Source organism: Periophthalmus magnuspinnatus, chromosome 12 (assembly GCF_009829125.3).
Source record: "Periophthalmus magnuspinnatus isolate fPerMag1 chromosome 12, fPerMag1.2.pri, whole genome shotgun sequence".
Taxonomy (NCBI): domain Eukaryota; kingdom Metazoa; phylum Chordata; class Actinopteri; order Gobiiformes; family Gobiidae; genus Periophthalmus; species Periophthalmus magnuspinnatus.
Genome location: NC_047137.1, coordinates 1862922 through 1880733, shown reverse-complemented (window position 1 = coordinate 1880733; position 17812 = coordinate 1862922). Strand labels below are relative to the sequence as shown.

At 42.9% G+C, this 17812-nt stretch overlaps 1 protein-coding gene across 2 annotated transcripts in view; it reads left to right on the top strand.

Annotated features, from left to right (window-relative positions):
• Positions 1-584: 584 nt before the first annotated feature.
• slc26a5 (solute carrier family 26 member 5) overlaps positions 585-17812 on the top strand; it is a 52801-nt gene continuing 35573 nt past the window's right edge. Inside the window, exons 1-4 of one of the 2 annotated variants that reach the window (XM_033976317.2) lie at positions 585-709; positions 3138-3423; positions 4366-4505; positions 7323-7433. In XM_033976317.2, the coding sequence (XP_033832208.1) occupies positions 3233-3423; positions 4366-4505; positions 7323-7433 (442 nt within the window). In that variant the 5' untranslated portion in view covers positions 585-709; positions 3138-3232. Of the gene's footprint in view, positions 719-3137; positions 3424-4365; positions 4506-7322; positions 7434-17812 lie in introns of both variants that reach the window. The other variant, XM_055225755.1, reaches the window with a different exon arrangement.

Sequence of the window (17812 nt, the reverse complement as noted above, 5' to 3'; positions counted from 1 at the left end):
CCAACACAGGGACTCCTATCAAGCAAGCTCTTTATGTTTTCTGTTAACACGCACAAGGCAGTGTCTGTGAAGTGATGGGTACGAAAGCCAAACCGTAGTGACAGACAGCAATAGGTACAAGACAGCATTGAAGGCCTTTGAAAACGACAGAACATACAGGTTGCAAAGGTGCCGCGATGTGCTTCACGTGGACCCCCATTCCAAACTCAAGCCTCGTGACGCAACGCGTCATCATCCGCCCCGTGCGTGCACAGATCATCACAAAGATGTCTCACTCTGTGCACACTCTCGTGCACCTTCAAATCTCCGTTGATTTAACATTAGGATGACTAAAAAAAAAAAAAATCTGTGAGGTGTGACGTCACAATCCCGAAAACGTTTGTATAAGACAACCTATTAATAAATATATAAAATTACAATTAATGAATAGGAAATTACAGTAAATTTAAACAAAACAAAATATATAAACTGCTGCGTGTTTTACTATATGCTGTTCGGTGCTATGTAGTGACTCGTCCTACTCAGACCGGATCTTTGCCCGTGTCTTTTACAGCCCCTCTCTCCCTCCTCTCTCCAAACTTCTGCTGTCTCTGCTTCTCCTCTGCTCTGATCCAGCTCCTGCTCTCGTCCTGGTGAAACTTTAACCTCGATCACCGGGACTTCATTTACTGCCCCCGAATCCGCAGCATCCTCCCAGCCGCCGATAGAAGTAAGCCGGGTAAATCTGCTAGCATCCCCGCGCGTTAGCTTCCGTCTGGTCTATAGACTCGTACTTTCTGTGAATTTTCCTTCAGTATTTTTATTAAAACTTTACCAAAATACAACGTTTATTATGACTCTATTACACATAATTGCGTGCACAAGATTTGTAAGTAATTTTGCCATTAGTTTGTAATAAGATCATAGCGCTCTCTTTTAGCTAGCAAGACGTTATTAAAGATAAAGGACACGTGACAAGGACGAATAAACTAAACAACCACAATGAAATGTATTGGAAATGTGTGTGTGTAATTGATGTATTTTATTTTATAACTATTACTACTATTAATACACTTCTTACCAGTGTTAAATTCGTGGACTAAAATAGTTTCGCCAGTGTCGTATTTGTTGAATGTATTTGAGAAACTTTAAGAAGAATTTGACACTAAAATTTCAAACTCGATTTTAATACAAAGAAATAGAGTAGAAAATCAATACTTATTCCGGTACCACGGTGATAGTAAAAAACACTCTTTATTTAGACAATAGAATGTGATTTTCAGCATTAAATGGTAGTACTCTGTTTTATATAACCATATGGCCTTGTATCTGTGTAATCCCTCAGTCATCCAGATAGGTCCATAATGGTCCATGGGCGTAAACTAATCTATGTGGCCTTATATTTGTTCTGATACATCTCAAGATCATTATAAAACTATTCAGGAAAGGTTAATTTCTGTTCTGTTAATGTGACTTTTTTTAGTATTGATACCTGCTCAAATGAATTTTTCATTTTGGTAGTAGTTTAGGTATTTATTATTAAGTGATTTTTAATGCTTTTGACAACCCTACACTTAACTGTGATGTTTGTATACTCTACTCTACTGCTACTACTACTTCTGCTATTACTACTGTGGTTGCTGCTATTACCTCTTAAACTTGAGTCTTGTACTAAGGAATGCTGTTGGAGTTGATTTACTAGTAGTGTTACTAATGACAAGTTGCTCCCAGTTTTGAACCATCTTCTTTGACAATTTTTTGTTGTTTTGTACAAAGTAGCTGAATATTTGTCTATCAGAGTACCACCAGACCTAAACCTAGTCATAAACAAGACTATTCTAGGTCTAAAACAGGTCTATAATCTGGACTACACCATTATGATACCAGCAGTAATCTAGGACTAACCAAAACTAAGCAAAAATGTGTATCATTTTGATTCTAAATTCAGCAACACAGAATCCATGCACCACCTGAAGGAGCTTGCATACCACAATTTGAGAAACACTGATCTATAATTAATAAATGTTTTATTTTTTTTTAAGTTAATTATAAAGTTCCTTTACCTTGTTGTGTCAAAATTGAACTTCAACCAAGACATTTACATGCACATTTTAGCGCATTTCTGATGAATTGGCTATTGTTTGAATCTTGCCATTCGAATACAAAAAAGAAAATGTATATAATTATGGTGGTGATAGCTTTAGAATGATCTTGAGTTGTATCAGAACGTCAACTTGTATAGGCTCATGGATCACTATTTCTTAGAATCGAAATCGAGTAGTACAAAGTTGGAGCATTTTTAGCATCTCTAGAGTACAATGAAAATGTATATATGTATGTGTATATAGATAAATATAGATATATAGAAATATATTATAGTGACTGTAATGTGTCTTGTGTTGTCCCATATTTCCACTGACCTGTGCAGGTCAACATTTGAGTAACAGTGAGGAAGGTTGACGTCAGAAGAGTTCCAAACTCTTTGCTTTTTGCGCCGACCAATGACCAATATTTGACCAACGAATCCCAGCCTGAAAAGTGCACTAAAGCTTCAGGCTCTTATCTGTCAGAAAATGTAAACAAACTCTCGCAGCCCGTGTTTTCTTTTAAACTCTGTGCAGTGACTGATTTGGTTTAACCAGTGATTCTCAAACTGTGGTACTGGTCTCTGGGCTAAAACAAAAATAAATTAAAAGGAAAAAAAATATATACTGAATAAAACTGTTCTATTTATTCTATTAATATCCTAAAAAAACAGCAGGTTTAAAATTTGTAATTAGATTTCTTTATATAAAGCATTAAAAGCAACTCTTGAGGTCAAAATGAGACCACTGTGTACTGTCTGCATGTAATTATACAGCAATTTTATTCAACCAAGTGGTGCGCTGTTAGCATGCTAGTTGGTGTCAGCATTACTGTGAAGGCAAAATGCAGCTCTGGTCTCTGAAAGTTGTAAAAAGTGCTGATGAACTCATTGTGGAATGTCTTAGGAAACTGAGGAATAAGTTTGGACCACTGCAAATAGTTTCAAATGAACTAGTTCTGTTTTCATGTTATAACATGTTAAAAAATCAAGCACAGTGCCTTTTAATTAAGACCAATTACAATTCTCATTTTAACAGTGTTTGATAAATGTTTCTTGCTCTTGTCTCTTGCAGTTCTTTGATAACAGTGGAATAAGGATTTACCCAGATGCAGCAATGACTTGATGTTGACGTCACAGCTTTGATCAGGACTCTCTCTCAGCAGTGAGATGAAGGACCAGCCCACCTCAGCCCCATCCGCCCCCTCTGCTCCCTCCAACCCCTCCAACCCCTTGGACTGTTCTGCTGTGGTGTACAGCGTGAACAGACCCGTGTATGATGAGGAAAAACTTGAGTCACAGCTCCACAAGAAGGACAAGTCATTGGTCACCTTCAGACAGAGAATCACTCAGCAGTGTCAGTAAGTTAACGGCCGATGTCTGTGTAGACCCTCAGTCGTCCAGGTCTGATCCATAGCAAAAGACGAAGTTCAAATCTGTCAACTGGACAAATCGTTGTAGGAGTGAAGACGTTTCGCTGCTCATCCTGTTTAAGGATGTGACGTTAGCCAGAGAAAAGAAATGGTTTGAGAGGGGAGTTAAAGAAGCTATTTTGTTTAGGAAAGAGAATCCTTCCTTAAACAGGAATGGGGGCCTGAGACATAATGTCTCCCCCATCTATAACTCCATCCTCAGACCCAGATGAGAACAATAGCAGGGTCGTTAAGGGCTGAATTGGGTAGTCTCAGTTGAAACTGGAAACAATAGCTGTTTACAGTTTCAGTGTGGTTAGCCCCTCGCCTCAGATAGATATAAGGCAGTGTCCACCAGCAATCTGACCAGAACGGAAGAATGAGCAGTGAACCGTCTTCACTCCTACAACAATTTGTCCAGTTGACAGATTTGAACTTTGTCTTTTGCTAAGCTAAAGGCCCTGTATTCAAAATGTATGATTTTGTTCATTTGCTTTGTAATTACTGCTGTGTAGGGATGGTACAATGAACAAAAATATGATTTAGCATGATAAAAAGGATCTACAATAATCATTTGTGGGATATTTTATATAATTGTGATAATTGCCAACAAAAAGATAGTCATGGCATTATATCACCAGAATGTCCACAAAATGCTACTTCTTCCTGATGATCTCTTCTAGATCAATGTTGTTTTTGCACTTAGAACAAAGTATAGTGCTATAACAGCAGTTTGAATATGGACTCTTTTCATAATATTAAAATGATAATAATGCATATTCGATACTAGTTTTAATATCGATTAGTAATCACTAGTTTTTTTAAAGCACCTAAGACCGTACATGTACTCTGTAACTTCATATTAACCTTCTGTCCCTGTTCTCTGGTCAGGTGCTCTGTGCAGAGAGCCAGGGCGGCCCTCTTTAGCCTGCTCCCGGTGCTGTCATGGCTCCCGTCATACCCCTTTAAAGAGTACATTTTCTCGGATGTGGTGTCGGGACTCAGTACTGGAGTGGTGCAGCTGCCTCAGGGTCAGTCAAACATAAAAATTTAAAATGTGTCATTTCCCCAAAAAATTTACAGATATATTGTATGAACAGCTCTTGAGGTCAAAATTAGTCCACTATGTGCTTTTAGCATGTAATTATTGCATTTTATTGTCTGAGAATCAGGAATTGCTTGTTATCGTGGCAGTTGTTGAACCTTGTCATGATGGCAAAATGCCACTCTGGTCTCTGTAAATTGGGAAAAGAGCTTATAAACTCATCGTGATGAATCATTTATATGCTCAGAATGCATAAGGTAAATGAGGTGGAACAAAGCAGGTATAAAATAGGACTAAGCAGGACTAAACCAGGACTAAACCAGGACTAAACCAGGACTAAACCTGGACTAAACCTGGACTAAACCTGGACTAAACCTGGACTAAACCTGGATTAAACCAGGACTAAACCAGGACTGATTCAAGTCTAAATCAGGTCTGAACATGGTCTAAACCAGGACTTAACCAGGACTGATTCAGGTCTAAACCAGGTCTAAACTAGGTCAAAACCAAGACTAAACCAGGACTGATTCAGGTCTAAACCAAGATTTATCCAGGTGTAAACCAGGACTAATTCAGATCTAGAGCAGGTATAAACTAGCTCTAAACCAGTGGTTCTCAAATAGTGGGGCAGGGGGCGCGGTGAGATGCCGGGGGGCACTGTAGTACACTGTAGTACTGTACGCAGCGCGTAAGCAGCGCGCGCACAGCAAAGAGCAGGAGAGAGCGAACAGATCATGACACAGGGCAGTGAACAAGAAACACTTTTGCTAAAGAGACACTATGGAAAACATTTTAACAGGGATGAAAAGAAAGGCGGAGATCAACGGAGGTAAAGTCACCCGAAAAATAAGACGAGGAAGTCTGATGAAGCGTATTTAGCACTTGGCTTCACCGTGACTCCGGTGGGACACGAGGACAGACCGGTGTCTGCTGTGACAGTGGACAGTGTGAAGCCAAATAAGACGCCTCATTACACCTCAGTCACGCTGATAAGACACTGGAGTTTTTCAGCGTAAACGTGTCAAATATTAACAACAATCATCCACTTTGTGAATGTCACTTAAAGCAGCGAGCACTGAGCATCATGTAAGGTGTCGTACCAAATTGCTAAATTACTTGTTTTGATTTGATATTTATTTAATTTTAATGTATTATTTTGATATTTATTTAATTTTAATTTAGTCATTTGATGTTTATTTTATTTTATTTTGTATTTGATATTTAATTAAATTTCATTATATCATTTCATTTATTTAATTTTTTCAGGGGGGGGGGGGCCCGAAATTTTTTCTTCTTTATGGGGGGGCATGATAGAAAATAATTGAGAAGCACTGGTTTAAACCAAGTTTAAACCAGGGCTGATTCAGGTCTAAACCAGGTCTAAACCAGGTCTAAACCAGGTCTAAACCAGGTCTAAACCAGGTCTAAACCAGGACTAAACCAGGACTAAACCAGGACTGATTCAAGTCTAAACCAGGACTAAACTAGGACTAAACCAGGACTGGTTCAAGTCTAAATCAGGAGTGATTCAGGACTAAACCAAGACTAGACTAGGACGAAATGTGGGTCCCTCAGTGCAGTTACAGTGGTTTAAAACTCTCTTGTAAATCTGGATAAACAGACTATCCACAGGCAGCTGAAGAACTGCTGTGAAGTTCTGATAATATTATTACAAGGTCAAGTAGCCACAACCTTAAACCTAAACATACAGTACCAGTTAAAGTTTGGACTCAATGTATATTTTTAGCCACTCTTTGCTTTGTTGCCAGCACTCCAAGCCCTTGGCCTTCTTTCAGTGATTGATGAGCACGGTAAAGGCTCAAGAAATGCTAAAAGTGCAAACCGGGGTTCAAAGCAAAAAGTGGCTTCTAAAAGAAGTTTGGAGTTATTCTGACTTACTCTTTTTCTTTACTACGTTCCGTATGTGTCATTCATAGTTTTGATGCCTTCTGTGAGAATCTACAGTGTAAATAATCATGAAAATGAAGAAGAAACATAAGTGAAAAGTATGTTCAAACTTTTGGCTGGTTTTGTAGAACTGATCCACTCCTCCTCACTGATTGGTCCAATAACGCTGACATTCATATTATGTTGACTAAAGGCGCGTTCATATCTGTGCTGGTTTGGTCCTGTTTGAGTCCTGGTTTAGTTCCAATTCTGATATGATGTCTGTGAGTGGGAATTCACCGACGCCCTGTACCTGATTTTATTTTTTCCCCATGTATTTGAGCAAAATGCATCTTGCCCATAGACATAGATAAAGAAGTGGACTAAGTGAACGTGAGCGTAAAGTTATAAGAGCAAATTTGGAGCCGAGTTCCATATTTGGAATTCCGACTGCAAGTATCATAGCAACTAAAGAGCCAATCCAGAGCGAGGCTGTTGACAGTAACAGCTCTTCCTGTGCACACCTCTAGTTTAGCAGGAAGCGGGCGCTTAGCAACAGTGTCAATCAAATCTGTTGCTAACGCAAGCGGGAGCGGCCTCAGAGAACAAAGGCACCTTGTTTGTCTATTATTAATGTTCATATTTTAATTTTCTTTTTTAAAATTAATACATTTGTACATGGTCCCAGACAAATAAAGAAGAAAGAATGAGTAAATATGTATCAAAATGTGCTAAAACCTGTTTCTCTACAGCTGGTATGTTTTATGCTCTGTGATCCAGATAATGAGGATTAGCAATTGGCATTAAAATGGCGCAACCATGTGTGATATTTGATTTTTAACAAAGAAGCATAAAAAAACGTTACCTTTAATACCGATATTTCTGTTTACATGTTGTCCTCTTCTTTGAATGGCAGGTCTGGCATATGCTCTGCTAGCTGCTGTTCCTCCAGTCTATGGCCTCTACTCTTCCTTCTACCCCGTCCTGCTCTACACTTTCTTTGGCACATCTCGGCACGTCTCAGTGGGTAAGAATCACAACAAACTCTCACATGCTTCTATCAAAACTTACAAACACCAAAAATCCCCCAAAATATTGTGTCACCTGCATGACTCCATGGAACTAGAAACTTTAACTTTTGTTCTATAATAAAGCTTTTGTATTTGTTTATTGTTGTAAGTTGGGTGTCCAGGTGACTAATAAATACAATTTATTATTATTATTATTATTATTATTATCCATCCATTTTCTTCTGCTTATCCGGGGCTGGGTCGCCGGGTCAGCGGTCTAAGCAGGGACTCCCAGACTTCCTTCACCCCAGTCATCCAGCTCCTCAGGTGGGACCCCAAGGTGTTCCCAGGCCAGCCGAGAAACATAGTCCCTCCAGCGTGTCCTGAGTCTTCCCCGGGGACTCCTCCCGGTGGGACATGCCCGGAATACCTCCCTAGGAAGAGGTCCAGGAGGCATCTGGAAAAGATGCCTGAGCTGCCTCAGCTGGCTCATCTCAACATGTAGGAACAGCGGTTCTACTCTACTCTGCTCCCGTGTGACCGAGCTCCTCACCCTATCTCTAAGGGTGCTCCCAGCCACCTTGCGGAGGAAACCGATTTCGGCCGCTTGTATCCACGATCTTGTCCTTTCGGTCACTACCCAAAGCTCATGACCAGGGTGAGGGTAGGAACATAGATTGACCAGTAAATCAAGAGCTTTGAGAAGGATTTAGAGGAGTTGATTCTCATCCCAGCCGCTTCACACTCAGCTGTAAACCGCTCCAGTGCCTACTGCAGGTCCTGGCTCGATGAAGCCATCAGGACAACATCATGTGCAAACAGCAGAGACAGCAGAGATGAGATCCTGCAGTTCCAGAACCAGACCCCCCCCAGCATTTAGCTGCACCTGGAAATTCTGTCCATAAATACAATAAACAGAACCGGTGACAGAAGGGAGCCCTGGTGGAGTCCAACATGCACCGGGAATAGGTCTGACTTACTGCTGGCAATGCAAACACAGCTCCTGCTGCATTCATACAGAGACTTAGCAAAGAGCCTCTCGTGGACACAGTCGAATGCCTTCTTCAGGACCAGAGGTACTGTCCCGGACCGCCATGCGATGTTGCAGCCACATGTCAACCAAGACAGCCCCACAACATCCAAAGGCTTGAGGTTCTCGGGACAGATCTTGTCCACCCCCAGGGTCTTGCCTACAAGGAGCTTACTCTGTGACTTCAGCCAAGGTGACGGACCAGTCCACCTCCAGGTCCCCAGTCTCCGCTTCCTCCTCGGAAGACATGATGGATGACCTTACGAGCAGCCGCATTGACAATAGAGGTGGAGAACATGACTCACTTGGAATCCATATGCCCAGCCTCCTCCAGGATCCTGTAAAAGCTCTCCTGGAGGTGCGAGTTGAAGTCTTGCTTGACAGAGGGCTCCACTAGATGTTCCCAACAGACCCTCAAGATACACTTGGGCCTGCCAGGTCTGTCCGGCTTCATGACCAGGTGGTGATCGGTTGACAGCTCTGCCCCTCTCTTCACCCGAGTGTCCAAGACACGTGGCCGGAGGTCAGATGACATGACAACGAAGTCGAACTTCAACCTCCAACCTAGGGCGTCTTGGTGCCACGTGCACTGATGGACACCCTTGTGCTCGAACATGATCTTCCATATGGACAAACTGCGACTAGCACTGAAGTACAATAACAAAACACCACTCGGGTTCAGATCAGGAAGGCCATTCTTTCCGATCACGCCCCTCCAGGTGTCACTGTCATTACCCACATGAGCATTGAAGTCCCCCAGGAGAACAACGGAGTTCCCGGTTGGTGCACTGTCTAATACCCCTCCCAGGGACTCCAAAAAGACCAAGTGTTCTGCACTGCTGTTTGTCCAGTAGGCCGACACAACAGTGAGAGACCTGTCCCTAACCCAAAAGCGGGGACGCGACCCTCTCGTTCACCGAGGTGAACTCCCAACACGTGGCGGCTGAGCTATGGGGCAATAAGCAAGCCCACACCAGCTTGCCACCCCTGCCCTCCAGCAACGCTGGAGAAATGGAAAGTCCAGCCTCTCTCAAGTAGTTGGGTTCCAGAATCCAAGCTGTGCGTGGAGGTGAAGCAGGCTATATCCAGTCAGTGACACTCAACCTCCCACACAAGCTCAGGCTCCTTCCCTCCCAGCGAGGTGAGTCCACTGGGGAACGGCCCCATGTCGCTCGCTCAGGCTGAGCCTGGCCGGGCCCCGTGGGGAAAGACCTGGCCACCAGGCACTTGCTCTCGAGCACTCTCCCAGGCCTGGCTCCAGGGTGGGGCCCTGGTAATGCTGGACCAGCCTTGATTGTTCACTCTTCATAAAGGGCTCCTGAACTGCTCTTAGCCTGACCTGGACCTGTTTGCCATGGGTGACCCTACCAGGGGCATAAAGCCCCCGACAACATAGCTCCCAGGATGATTCGGGTGCTCAAACCCCTCCACCACGTTAAGGTGGTGGTTCAAGAAGGTCCAATTGCATGTTTTCTATGAATGCTGACTAATCTGTCTGTCTGTTATTAACCAATGTCTGTTTCACTGTTGGACTTTCTAACTCTCTGTTGGTTAAATCCATGAACTTGTTCAGCCCTAAGAGGCGACTGCTGCTGAGATTTTAGGCTTTACAAAAATAAATAGAATTGAACTGAAATGCATTGGACAGACCTCCTTATCTTTACCTCAGGTGCTTTTGTTCTGAATTTGAAATAGTTTTATAAACTATGATTTGACCATGTAACCCTTTTAGAAGTCATCCCTTTACATTAGAGTCTCGGATTTTATGGGGCTCTGATTCTGTTTCACTGTCTGATGTGTTTTGGAGGTGCATTCTTTCTCCCAGCCCGCCTGTAGTCATGGAGTTATCCTTGACACTGTTGTCTCTGAGTCTTCAGACTGTACCAGATAGAAACTACATGCAATTAAAGAGGGTGTTTCATGCTTTCATTCTCTGTCTAAACCTGACCTGTTTCAGTACCCTTATAGTAAGACTAACACTAAAGACTTATGCAAAATTATGAAGTAGCCTTATGTTTAATATTTGGTCATATTTTCAGCACACAGCCTAGATGAATTCATTTGGTCCAACAAATAGAAATCCACATTTACCACTGCATTTGAATGGTGTCAAGCTTTGTTAAACGTTACCTTCAAGCCATCCATCCACTTCCGCTTATCCGGGACTGGGTCGTAGGATCATGAACTCCCAGACTTCCCACACCCCAGACACTTCCTACAACTCCTCCGGGGGGATCCCAAGGTCTTTCCAGGCCAGCCGAGAGACTGAAACGATTTTGACACCATGGTCTAACACTTTTGCATATGAGCCATTTTTCATTTTACTCTTAACTCAAGACGCAATGCTTGAAACGCTTAAAAGACACTGAGGAAATGTAAACCTGGCACTCCTAACGCTGTGATCTGAACCACATAAGATTATGTATACATAAGATTATTTCATACATTATCAATGTTTCTCTATATCAAGATGTGTAATCCCTCATTTATCCAGGAGTGGTTCAGTGCTAGTACAGTTTCTCCATATCATCTGGTGACCCCCTGAAATCATTTCAGGACCCCCATGGAGTTCCCATAGGATTCTCCTGCTCTATGGCTTTGTTTATACATTGACAAATCTACAAGTGCAATTTTACACTTCTCCTACACACATATTCAGAACCCTGCCTGTCTCTTTAAGTGTCAGTACTGAGGTCACCTGGGGTCATGTCCCTGAATACCTCGGACACAGTACTCTCACAGAGCTAATTTAGCGTATCATGTTACAGTGCATTTAAAGTGCATATGACAGGTTGGATACTAATTTCACCAAAATGTTGTTAATGTAATTATATTTAAGGTTTTACTAAAAATCTTGAGTAGTTTTTTAGTTTTGGTGAAGTTAATGGGCACGGGCAGCAGATATGACAGTAATTCCATAACTGTTACTTAGCAACCATAATGTAAACAAGGGCCAAATCACACATTAGTTATAATTAGACTAATACAAATACATGACAACACCTGTATTTAGTGAAATGAAGGTTTAAAGTGTCAGAAAAATGCCTCCCTTGCACATAAATTGTCTGGGCATTTTGGATGGAGTTTTCTTGTTAATGACATAGGCAGAGGGATTCTGTTTTACAACTCAGCACTACTTCCTGTGTTTTTGTGCTTTTCTTGTCAGCCTTGTCCACAAACTCCCACTTCACTGATGTAAAACTTTGATAAACATAATAGAATAGTAGTAATGGAAAAACATAAAAACCTGTCATATGTACTTGAATGTGCTAAAGCATGTGATCTCTGAGTGTGTCGACTTGAGAAATGAGATTGCAAAACGGCCATATCCTTCCCACCCTCCCTCCTGCCCTCCCTCCTGTCCTTCTACGTGTCATCCCCTGGCCTCCTTCCCTCTTCCCTCCCTCTGTGTGAAAACGGACATCTTTCTTTTCCATGAACTGTTCAAGAGTTCTCAAGTGTCACCTGTAACCTTTAAGTCTTACTTTCCAATTACAAGGTTATGTTAGAGCTGCAATAATTTCTCAAATTCACTGTGCAATTATTGAAATCAATTAATTAGATAATTCAAACTTTTTATATTTTTAATAAAAAAGAGAAAGCATTTAAGTGTCTGTAATCAATTATTTTTCCTGTATTTCAGCTTGCCCCAGGCTTGTCTTGTCTTAGTACTTATATATTGTATAAGCAGCTCTTAAGGTCCAAGTAAGTGCCGTGTTTTATTGCTTGAGAATCAGGAAATGCAGATTATCATGCTAGTTGTTACTAGCTTTTGAGCTAATTTGCAAATGCTCTTTTGCCCTTTCGTGTTCAAGTGTCCCAAGTGAGAATGGGTATCATTAAGGATTTATCGATACTACTACTCTTATCGATCTGGTATTTTAACGGTGCTCTTATTGGTACTTTTACATCAAAATAAATTGAAATAAATATACCATACATCAAATCAGACATTTGCACCCCAGTTTTGTTGACCAGTGTGGGTGGAACTTGGCTGGATGATGCCCTACCCTGTCCTGCATGAGTTCCCCTCTGTCCCTGAATCTTGAGTAGGCTGTGGCTCTACAGATTTGAACTTTATCTCTAAATGGATGCGTTGTTCCTGGGGAGACTGGCTGGACGGGGAGGTCATGTGACCTTTCAGTTCAGAGCTGGAGAGATGCACCAGAGAGCCTCTGGTCTCAATTATAAAGATACTGCTTGAACAGTTTATTTAAATTTCAGCATGATATTATTAAACATAAAATCTAAAATTTATTTGATTGCTAAAATAAAATCATCACTGTCAGAAGAGTTTAAAACTTACTGCATTGTACAAAGCAAAATCAACTGTGGCACTTTAACCATTGGTCTTGTATCATGTAGGTGTGGTTAAAGTTTTATTGTGTTGCTGGGATCATTATTTGATAAACTGCTTCATTTGAAACCGCTCACGGTGACACAAATATTGGAGGAAATGTATGTATTCATCATTTATCCTTCATTTTTGGTTAAGAACATTAGTTTGGCACATTTGAATACGAATTCAAATTATATATTATAACCATGCTTGTTTATGTGTGATGCAGCCATGTTTCATATATTCTAACCAGAGATAGTTACAAATCTATGAAATGCAGCTTTAGTGGAGTCACAAGCAGCACTGACAGTTGTTAGAATATTCTTTACTATTTTAAGTATATTGTGATATAATATAATAATATAACAATATAATAATATTTTGCCCTAACATACCTCCTATCTGCAACTCTCTCACCCATTTTCTTACTCACTTTCTCTCTCTCACACTTTAAAAACCCTCCATCGCATTCTTTAAAAACTATTGCACAGTCTAAAAACTTTCTCGTCACTTTCCAAAACTTTCCTGTCACTTTTCTCCAAGCCCTCTTCAACTTAACTTTTTCCTTATTCTGTTTATTCTTATCCACACCACTCAACACTTGCTCTTCCATCTTTTGTTTGACTGTTGATATTTTACTGTAATTTGGTTTTATTATGTAAGAGTACTTTCTTATTTAGAACTTCACAATCTTTCACTATGAGTTTTCCACTGAACCCATATTTCTTTACCCATCTTTGAATATAGATTATGGACCTTTTATGTTTCTTTTCCATATATCTACAATCTCCCCTCCTCGAACCACCACCTTAATGTGGTGGAGGGGTTTGAGCACCCGAATGATGTAGGGTCACCCATGGCAAACAGGTCCTGGGGGACGGATCAGACCAAGAGTGGTTCAGAACCCCCCATGATGAGTTTAACAACGAGGCCGTTTACATCGCCCGGATTGGTGTTACTGGGGCTCCACCCTGGAGCCAGGCCTATGGTGGGTGCTCGACAGTGAGCGCCTTGTGGCCGGGTCTTTCCCCATGGGGCCCGGCTAGGCCCAGCCTGAAGGAGCGTCGTGGGGCCGTCCTCCCGTGGACCCACCACCTGTGGGAGGAGTCATGAGGGGAGGGTGCAAAGAGATCTGGGTGGCAGTCGAAGGCGGGGCCTCAATGACCGGCTCTCCGGAAATGGAGACTGGCTCTGGGGACATGGAATGTCAACTTGCTGGAGGGGAAGGAGCCTGAGCTTGTGCAGGAGGTTGAGCGTTATCCGCTAGATGTAGTCGGCCTCACCTCCAAGCACAGTTTGGGCTCTGAAACCCAACTATTTGAGAGGGGCTGGACTCTCCATTTCTCTGTTGTTGCCCGCGGGGAGAGGCAGCGAGCTGGTGTGGGCTTGCTCATTGCCCCACAGCACAGCCGTGTTGGAGTTTACCCCGGTGAATGAGAGGGTCGCGTCCCTGCGCCTTCGGGTCGGGGACAGGTCTCTCACGGTTGTGTCGGCCTATGGGCCAAACAGTAGGCCAGGCCAGCAGTGCAGAGTACCCGGCCTTCTAGGAGTCCCTGGGAGGGGTACTAGACAGTGCACCGGGGACTCCGTTGTTGTCCTAGGGGACTTCAGTGCCCATGTGGGTGATGACAGTGACACCTGGAGGGGAGTGATTGGGAGGAATGGCCTCCCTGATCTGAATCTGAGCGGTGTTCTGTTATTGGACTTCTGTTCTAGCCACAGTTTGTCCATAACAAACACCATGTTCGAGCACAAGGGTGTCCATCAGTGCACTGGCACCAGGACACCCTAAGTTGGAGGTCAATGATCGACTTTGTTGTCCTGTCATCTGTTATCCGACCACGTGTCTTGGACACTCGTGTGAAGAGAGGGGCTGAGCTGTCAACCAATCACCACCTGGTCGTGAATGGATCCACTAGCGGAGGATTAAGCCGGACAGACCTGGCAGGCCCAAGCGTCTGCTAGGAATGTCTGTCAGAGGGGTCTTCAACTCACACCTCCAGGAAAGCTTCTCTTTGATCTTGGGGGAGGCTGGGGACATGGACTCCAAGTGGGCCATGTTCTCCACCTCTATTGCTGATGCGGCTGCTCGTAGCTGTGGTCGTGAGGTCTGCGGTGCTTGTCGCGGCGGCAACCCCTGAACCCTTTGGTGGACCCCGGAAGTAAGGGATGCCGGGATGGAGGGGATGGAGTCCTATTGAGCCCTGTTGGCTCGTGGGACTCCTGAGGCAGGTGACAAGTACCAGCGGGCCAGGCGGGCCAAGTGTGCCGCGGCTCGTGCAGTCGCAGAGGCAAAAACTCGGTTGATAGGAGTTCGGGGGAGGCCATGGAGGAGGACTATTGGACGGCCTCAAAGAGATTCTGGCAAACCATCCGACGCCTCAGGAGGGGGAAGCAGTGCTTTACCAACACTGTTTACAGTGTGGGCGGGGAGCTGCTGACCTTGACTGGGGATGTTGTCGGATGGTGGAAGGAATACTTTGAGGATCTCCTCAATCCCACCGTCATGTCTTCCGAGGAGGAAGCAGAAACTGGGGACCTGGAGGCGGACTGGTCCATCACCCTGGCTGAAGTCAGTGAGGTGGTTGGCAAGCTCCTCGTTGGCAAGGCTCCGGGGGTGGACGAGATTCATCCCGAATACCTCAAGTCTCTGAATGTTGAGGGGCTGTCTTGGCTGACACGTCTCTGCAACATCGCATGGCGGTCGGTGGACAGTGCTGCTGGATTGGCAGACCGGGGTGGTGGTCCCTTTGTATAAGAAGGGGGACTGGAGGGTGTGTTCCAATAACAGGGGAATCACACTCCTCAGCCTTCCCTGTAAGGTCTATTCCAGGGTACTGGAGAGGAGAATCCGACCAATAGTGCTCTGGGAGTATGGGGTCCGGGGCTCTTTGCAAATGGCTGTCCGGTCCCTGTAAGTAAGTCAGACCTGTTCCCGGTGCATGTTGGACTCCGACAGGGCTGGCCTTTGTCAACGGTTCTGTTCATTAGTCTGGGAGTCCCTGTTTAGACTTCTGCCCCCGTGACCCGGCCCTGGATAAGCGGAAGAAAATGGATGGATATCTACAATTTTCTTCATATTCTAATTTTGGATGAGATGACCCCATGATGGTGTTTGTCCTGTCACTGTCGCAGTCACTACAGCAATTGAGAAATCACTTCGGTGGAGTATTTCTTTGAGCCGTGACGGATCCTTTGAGAAACAAGCATCTAGACTGGTTTTCCCAGCCCAGTTTCTCTTGGGTGTTTTTACTCACAAGGATACCGAGACGTTTTAAACCACCAGTTTATTCTCACTGTGGCCTTAATAAAAATCCACTGTGATTCTTGGAATATGGGACCTATGTTAACACCATTAATGAATCTTAAATCAAGTATCTTTGTCACTCATTCACAGTCGTCACACTCATACAGTCATTTGAGTCCCAGACTCAGGTTAACCTTTAGATTTGGTCCCTGACCAAAAACTAATCTGAAATTGGTTATTGAGTCCCCGAATCGGGTTAACCTTTGGATCCAAAAACTAATCCCAGATTAGTTGTTTTAAATTTTAGGCCTTTTTCTTTTTCTTTCTTTAAATCATAATCCCAGACTACTTACACTTGTCTGGTCGTGTGGTAGTTAGATCAGATGTCAGATGTCGTCAATCTGGTCTAAAGGGCAGATCATAGTCAACTGGCCGACGTAGAACTCAATTCAAAATATAAGCATAATTTTATTCACAGTTCTCAAGTGTCAGCCATAACCTTTAAGTCCTGCTCTCCAATTGACTCTGTGCACAACGGTACTTCCAATCAACTGCACAATGCTAGTTCCAATCAGAAGGACAGTTAGCGTGTGTATGATGTTTTTGCAGAGTTGTACTAAAATCACTAAGTCCTGACAGATCAGGCAGTGGACTGGGAGCGGGTGGGTCAGGGGGTTAGGGGTCAGACAGTGGACAGAGAGCTGTGGGTGGATGTCACTGACTGCACTAGAGGACACTTCTCTGTTTACAAAGGTACGTCTTTGTGTGTCAGGGCTAATGCTGATGTTAAAACGTTAAATGTAACATAACAACACAATTAAATTTGTTGTAAGGATGACCCAATTATTTTTAGGCATAGATTATTTCAGTCAGTGGCATTATTTACATTTTTATTAGGTTCCAAAATTAGCATTACCATTAGCACTGACACACAAAGACGTACCTTTGTAAAAACAGAAGTGTGCTCTGGTGAAGTTTTCCTCACATATGTAAAGTGTTTAATATGTTGTCAGTGACATACACCCGCAGCTAACTGTCCACTGCCTGATCTGTCAGGATTTTTTATTACATCGGAAATGGTTGCGCTGACTGTCCCTCTGAGTGGAACTAGCTGGACACCGTTGTGCACAGAGACTATTATGAAACTACCGGTACATTAGAACCTGAGTAACTTATCAGATTCATTGTGTAATTATAGAAATCTATAAATTTAATTTTACAAACTTTTAATATTTTTAATCAAAAAGACAAAGTATTGAAGGGCCTGTACCATAGTATGTATGTATGTATGTATGTATGAATGTATGAATGAATGAATGAATGAATGAATGAATGAAGTGGACAAGTCAGTGTGACATCATCTGTAAAGTTCGGCTCCAGAGAAATGAAGCTGATTTGTCTGTTATTAATGTTCATATCTTGAGTTATGGACACAATACCAAAATAAAAATACCAGGATCACGAAGAATGGGTCAATACAGACATTTTAAGACCAAAATGATAAGCCTGACAGCAGTAGATGGAGAAAGGGGTGACAGTTTTCTAATGTAAAGCGAATTGGAGCCAGAGTCTATAGAGCTGGAAGTGCAGCCCATGATCACTTCCTATTTGGAAAGCGGCGGCTAGCAGGTTAGCTATGTCCATTTATATATACAGTCTATGGTACCCATTTTTTTCCCATGTAGCAAAATGTGTCTTTCCCCAGTACAGCTATATATAAGCAGCTCTTGAGGTCAAAGTAAGTGCCACTATGTACTGTCTAATTATAAAATATTTACAG